At 37.2% G+C, this 7173-nt stretch overlaps 1 protein-coding gene across 1 annotated transcript; it reads right to left on the bottom strand.

Annotated features, from left to right (window-relative positions):
* Positions 1–2022: 2022 nt before the first annotated feature.
* On the bottom strand, positions 2023–2988 carry LOC145983628 (uncharacterized). Its single transcript, XM_083116692.1, has one exon. It carries the CDS (start codon positions 2986–2988, stop codon positions 2023–2025), a length of 966 nt encoding a protein of 321 aa, XP_082972818.1.
* Positions 2989–7173: the final 4185 nt, after the last annotated feature.

Genomic DNA, 7173 nt, shown 5'->3' with positions numbered 1-7173 from the left:
GGGACCCTTAGGTAGGGTGACCACAATATTTTCAGGACATTCCAAGGAGGTCAGTTTAACCCCTCCTGAAAAATCGGTTAGGACTACTTATCAAATTATTGTTATTATTATCATATTATTGATGAAAAGGTTCTCTCAGGCTGCTATCGACCAGGTGAGATGCGGAAAAAATTCCAAGCTTTCAAGAGCTAACGTCACTCTCATCTTCAGGGTAGAAGTGCAGTTCTGAGCGTCAACCCAGTGTATATAGGTTCGTGGAGGGGGGATTCCGGTGAAGATGGCTGACCAATTGGGTGGCACGTCTGCTGGGTTCACTCTTCTGGTTAACTAATGCTAACCAAGATGGGTCCAGTTTGAGCCCCGTGTCGCAATTAAGATTATATTTTTCCTCATGAATGGCTATTGCTTCCTTGATAATGCGGTCCCAGTAGTTTGAAGTTTTGGCTATGATTTCTGTGTTGCTGAAATCTGGTCTATGTCCCTCGTTGATTGAATGTTCTGCTAGTTCCGACTTTTCAGAGTGGAAGTACTTGATGTTCCTTTGGTGTTCTTTACAGCGCTGTTCTATTGCCCTACTTGTCTGCCCAATGTATGCTTTCCTGCAATTACAGATAATACGGTAGACTCCCAGTGTTTTGAGTCCTAACTAGTCCATTGGGTTATGTACGAGGGTCACTATTTATATTTTGAGCCTTAGCAACACTGATTGAAGTTAGGTGTGATTTGACGTTTGCACGGAATCATCTGGCATTATTGACCATAACGTACTTCAAATGTTTTGTCAATAGCTTCATTTGTGTTGTTTATGTTGCCTTGGAGATTGCGCGACAACAATAAAATGGAATTAACTCGTGAACATTTTCGTGCGATGATTTTTTTACGATTTTCAACATGGATTATCAAGACAAGAGTGCATCGATCAACTTACTTCCACATTTGGTGATGAAGCCCCATCCTTTGCCACTGTGAAACGCTGGTATAACGAATTTAATCGTAGCCGCCATTCGCTCACCGACGAGATTCGCGAAGGTCGTCCAAAATCAGTTGTTGTTCAAGAAAACATTGATGCTGTGCAAAACGTAATACTGCAAGATCGTCATGTGACATACTGTGAGATTGAGGCAACCATAGGCATTAGTTCCACCAGCATATATAAAATATTACATGATCATTTAGCTGTGAGAAAGGTATGTTCTCGTAGGATCCCACACAATTTGACAAAAACTCAAAAAGATGCTCGCGTCAATTGGTGCAAACAAATGCTCAATAAATACAATCGTGGTGCTTCAAAAGACGTATATAAGATTGTAACAGGTGACGAATCATGGATATATGCATATGAGCCGGAACGCAAACAGCAGTCGACTGCATGGGTGTTTCAAGATAAACCCAATCCAACAAAAGTTGTTCGCGCTCGAAGCACATCGAAACAAATGATCGCCTGTTTTTTCGGGAAAACTGGTCATGTGGCAACTGTACCTTTAGAGGAACGTAGAACGGTCAACTCTGAATGGTACACAACAATTTGTTTGCCAGAGGTCTTCGGTCAAATACGGAAAACAAACAAACGCCGTCGGATCATTCTTCATCAAGACAATGCCAGCTGCCACACATCTCGTCTAACATCCGACTTTATGAACAGTCAAAAAATCGAATTGATGGGTCATCCACCATACAGTCCTGATTTGGCACCCAATGACTTCTTCTTGTTCCTGAATGTCAAGAATAAATTGCGTGGACAATGATTTTCGTCAGTGGAAGATGCCGTTGATGCGTTCAAAAACCATATTATGGAGGTGTCTCAAGAAGATTGGAAAAACTGCTTTGACAAATGGTTCGAACGAATGCAAAAGTGTATTGACCATAAAGGAGAATACTTCGAAAAACAATAAAGCAGTTTTCAATGCCAAATTCCTGTTTTTTCATTGTTAGGCTTAAAATATAAATAGTGACCCTCGTAGTAGGCTTCTGATCTTCGGAGGTGGTTTGTGAATGTTTTTTTATGTAATGTCTCTTGAGGATTCAGCTTATTGCTCTGGAGAGATTTCCGGTGTACGGAAGAATGGCTATCTTCTGGTCAGCTTTGTCCGGGTCCCCTGGAGTGTCCATGTCCCCTGGTGTGTATGGGTACTCTGATGTGTCCGGATTCCCCAATGTGTCCAAATTCCCTGATGTGATGGTCTTCTTGGACAGTACTCGTTTTAATGTTTTGTTGATGTTGTGTTCCGAGTACCCGTTCAGTTTGAAAGTCATGAGAAGATGTTGTATATCTTCTGATAGATGCTGTGCGTCGCTGATGGAGATGGCCCAGTGAAATAAGGTAGAGAGTACTGTAGCTTGTTGAGACGGGTGGTGAAAACTGCTGGGATTGAGATATAAATCAGTGTGAGTCAGTTTCCAGTATACACTGTGTCCCAGGGATCTGTCTGGCTTGCGTTTGATGAGAATATCCAGGAACGGCAGGCTGTTATTCTTTTCAGTCTCCATGATGAACTTGATATTTGGGTGTTGATTGTTTAGGTGGTCTAAGAATGGCTGAATAGTTTCTTTACTGTGCAGCCAGATGATGAAGGTGTCGTCCACGTATCTGTGGAAGGCAGCGGGTTTCAGTGGAGCTGTGTGCAGGGCTTCGTGCTCTAAGTTTTCCATGAAAAAATTGGCAATGGCAGGCGGGAGTGGGGAGCCCAGTGCCACAACGTCGGTTTGCTCATAGTACTGTCCACTGTAGCTGAAGTAGGTAGAGGTCAGTGTGTGTTGGAACAGACTGATGATTTCTGGTGTGAAGTGGTGTTCTAGTAATTCCAGTGAATCTTGAAGAGGCACTTTGGTAAAGAGTGACACTACGTCGTAGCTGACTACTATGTCATCTGGTGATGTTCTGATCTGCTGCAGCGTTTTGATGAATTCAGTGGAGTTTGTCACATGATGTTTACATTTGCCTATTAGTGGTTGAAGCTGGGCTGTCAGGAATTTGGCGAGTCTGTACATTGGGCATCCAATGGCACTGACGATTGGTCTTAATGGCACTGCAGTCTTGTGTATTTTAGGCAGTCCTTACAGTCATGGTGGTACTGTTCCGCTCGGTGTCAATTTGTCCTGAATGGGTGTCGGAAATGATGTTTTCTTCAGGAGTGCTCTGGTTTTTCTTTCAACTGCTGCTGTTGGATCTCAGGGAAGTTTCTTGTATGTGGAGTCTGCTAGAAGTTTTGAAATTTTCTTGTCGTAGTCTGCGGTCTGGAGAATAACTGATGCATTTCCTTTGTCTTCAGGAAAGCTTCAAGACTTACTTATATCAGCTTATCATTTGTTATTTATAATTATTATTAATTATTTAGATATGGGTCACATATAAATGGTACATCATCAGCAATATATGAAATGTGATCTCCCATTGTCAAAAAGTATTAATTAATATAATCTCTGTATGATTTGCATAGTGTTTCTCATCCTTTCTGATCAAACTTTGAAGGAAGTTCTATCCTGAAGTTGTGGAGTGCCAAAAGTATTTATCACAAGAACAACTTTATTTTTCAACAGCTATTCATAAAGCTCCCAACATACCTGATACACAATGTGAGATTTCTCTTTTGAGTTTGAATCAAGATGCAGGAATTTAAATTCTAGTTGCAGGTTAACATTGAAACTACATATACATTTCTTGCGAATGCTTTGCTCTACAAACAATGGAACACTTAAAGCAATAGAACTCATTACATGAGCTAACTGACACAGTAAACTTCTGTACGATGCAAACTGTAGCAAAGGTTCTATTAAATATAGATAAATATATATATCGCAGTTTGCTAATGAGTAATTTCATTCTTTACATCATTATCATCTGTCACCTTCATGACAATGACATATTATTAATATTTTATATGCTCTGCATTTCCATGTGTGAAAACACGCCATTCACACTCTCATATTTCATTATAAACTAGGCTCCATATTCAGAAACCTACACTATATATCCAGTTTCGTTAAGCCCCTGTGTATAATGCTGACTTTATATCAAATCTTTGTCACCTTATAGTCTTGTGTAGCTAACAGTACTATGAGCATTATTTGTATGTTTTTCTCAGTTTTTTTGTTATAGCCTGTGATGTTTACAACAAATTTAGTGGAATTCCTAATTCCCGAGGGTTGAATCCTGTCTGTACTGTCTTTCTCCCATGTATATTTTTTCAAAGTTCTGTTACATTAGTTTATATTGAAATACCTTGACTGATTTCTATCAAATGCAATACTAGTTACCTAGATGGTATGAAAATAATAGATCAAAATATATGATTTTAAGGCAATTTGCATAGTCGAAACATTGATGACTTGCTCTATATTTGGTACCCTGGCACAATTCAACTGTCCACTATATTCAAGGTCTTCATTACTATACTGCAGCCTAAGCAGATGCCCTAAAAATTGCTGAGAGTTGCATTTTTTGTTTCAATCTCTCAATGTTGGTCTAGACATAGATTTGAAACTATCACTCAATATAGAAAAAATCCAACCATCATCTTGAAATATGTTTACTGATTTTGCTCATAGACCATAAAAGAGTCAACAAATATCAATTGTCTTTATGAATCCAGTTTAAAGCTTCTAAAGTTGCTGCATTTACTGTTACCTTAAAACTGGTGATGCCTCCAATCTATCTCTCACCACTCCTAAACTGTGCACTATAGTAAATATATAATATAAAAATTTTCATTAAAATGTTATGGCTCAAGTGATGTGATAAAATTGCTGAGATTTTTGTTTCTTATTGTATCTTATTGCAGAAGCAATTTTATCTAAACGAGTACATTTATGACAGTTGCAGTCATCAAACAATTAGTGACAAAAGCTAAGATCAGCCAGATTCCTTTCTCTACTTCCTCTCTCCTTAATGTTCCCATGAAAATATATGAACAAAGTAGAAACTTATATTGTGCAATAATAGTAACAGCCAAAGGAGAGATATATATTTACCATCTCCTTGTCTCCTCATCACAGTTTAGCTTTAAGTAAGAATAAACACCATTTTAGGTAATGTGAAATTCTTTACATCTCTTTAGTGTAATCAAGCTTTCCATCTGTATTCATATATTATCATATTATAATATATATAATTATATTTTCTTATGTAGCTCATGACAAGGGTTAGTTGGTAGAGCAGTTTATGGCTGAACCTCGCCAGCTAAATAAAGGAATTATTATTATTATTGTTATTATTATTAAAACAGAGTATCCATTGGTGGATTAATTTAATGATCACCACTAGTCATAAATACATATCTAATAAATGAATAAACACATTATGCAGGGTGTAATTTTAATGGCACCAACGGACTACAGAAATGTATAGAGGACATCAAAACAAACAACTTTCTTCTCATTGATGCTTCGTTTCCATGCTACAGTGGTTCAAAAACATTTGATCGTATTTACATCATTCATTTCCTGTCATGAAGCAATGCAAGCCAGGGTTGTCAGGATCACACATATTCTGTGAAAAATGACATAGCTACAACTAGACACATTATGTACCATAAAACAAAGCCAGAAAACTCCTTCAGTAAGCCAACAGGAAATGAACCAATGATAAGAAAAATGTTGAAAAATAACGTATTCAAAAGGAAATTGTAACATTAGATTTTCTCTCCTAGCTTAGATGTAAAATATTTGCAAATCTCATTGGCAAGTTGACGTCTACAGTTCAGTCTATTCACTTTGTCCTTCCGATACTGGTTGTCTGTAACACATTAAACAGTTGAGAAAATAAAAATCACAGAATTCAAAATTCCAAAGGTAAGTAACATGTACTGTACATTCAGGGTATTGTATGGCAAGAGACAATAATCGTTGAAAATACAGGAATATAAGTAGTAGTAAAACAAGTTCTCCTACGACTGTGTTTATGAACGCACTTGATACACATGTAATAGTTTGCAACTGTGAGCACTGGATACACATGTAATAGTTTGCGACTGTGAACATGGCAGTAGGCTATATTCACTAGTGATTCATCATTAAGTTGTTACTGTGGTTGTATGTGTTTTAGCCACAGTGTAACAAAGTTAACCTGCTACTTCTCTCATCAGCACCACAATACCACAACACATGTATCAGGACAAATGGATATACAACCCTGTAGTAGATATCAACCTTCCAATGAGATTTGCAAATATTAAATGTGCCTAAGCGTAAACAGCTAGATGCAAGCTGAAAGTCCAATAAAATTTGTTGTTGATGATGATGATTAGACTGGATTTTAAAGGGAAGCCCTTTTCTATTTTTCAACATGGATCATGGAATAAAAAACAACAGTGTTGATAATTATCTTCCAACAAGATTACATGGTTTTGACTTCCTTTTCTCCCTTTTTTAGCCTACATTCCCTTTTCTTTCCATTTCTTAAAACATTTTTCTTTCTGGTCCCTTTATTGACTAGTTTTTCAGTGTCTTTTTTCTAATTTTTTTTTTAAAAAAACATCAAAATATCAAATATTTTGTACGAATGTATTTTCCCTTAACGAAATATTCAACAATTGTTTATTTGGTGCAGTTTAGAGGAAAGAAAGAACAAGCACCTTCTACCTCACCTTCTCTCCATGAGTGTTGGGAATATGTTGCAGCGATTGTTTGAAACAATGTGATCTGGGCTTATGCAGCAACACACGGATTGTAAGTGGCATGCCTGTTCTGTTGGGTTGCAAGTGTACTTGTACCAGGTACAAGTGGCAGCAAGATATGGAATGCAGTAAGCTGTTGCAAAGAAGATTTCATCAAAATGGATGGCAATATTATTCGATGTACTTTACTTCCAAAAAAAGGATATGAAAAAGGACTATAGTTTATTTTCACAATCCACTAAAAATATTATTTCAAATTAAAGGACAATATATGAATGGTATATATTGCAGTTTCATTTAAAATAGTATTTATAGTGGAATGCAAAAACATTATAGTCCTATGTCTTTTCCTCCTTCTGGCATAAATTTTCCCCTTGTTTGTCCTTATTAGAGGAAAAATTTTCCCTTTAAAATCTGGTCTCTAATAATGATATTTGACATGTATGTTAAGAGACAAAATCCATGTTACCACTTCCTTTTGAATACATTGTTTTTCTACCATTTCTCGTTTTCTTGGTTCACTTCCTCCTTACCCTGGGATCACTGCTGGTCTTCTGGTTGG

Source organism: Lepisma saccharinum, chromosome 2 (genome assembly GCF_977018435.1).
Source record: "Lepisma saccharinum chromosome 2, izLepSacc3.1, whole genome shotgun sequence".
NCBI classification, from domain to species: Eukaryota; Metazoa; Arthropoda; class Insecta; order Zygentoma; family Lepismatidae; genus Lepisma; species Lepisma saccharinum.
Note: the sequence above shows the minus strand (reverse complement) of the source record. Positions and strands in the feature narration are given on the sequence as shown.

Excerpts from the sequence above, each read along its gene's own strand:
- LOC145983628 (XM_083116692.1), bottom strand. The coding sequence starts at position 2,988 with ATGTACAGACTCGCCAAATTCCTGACAGCCCAGCTTCAACCACTAATA.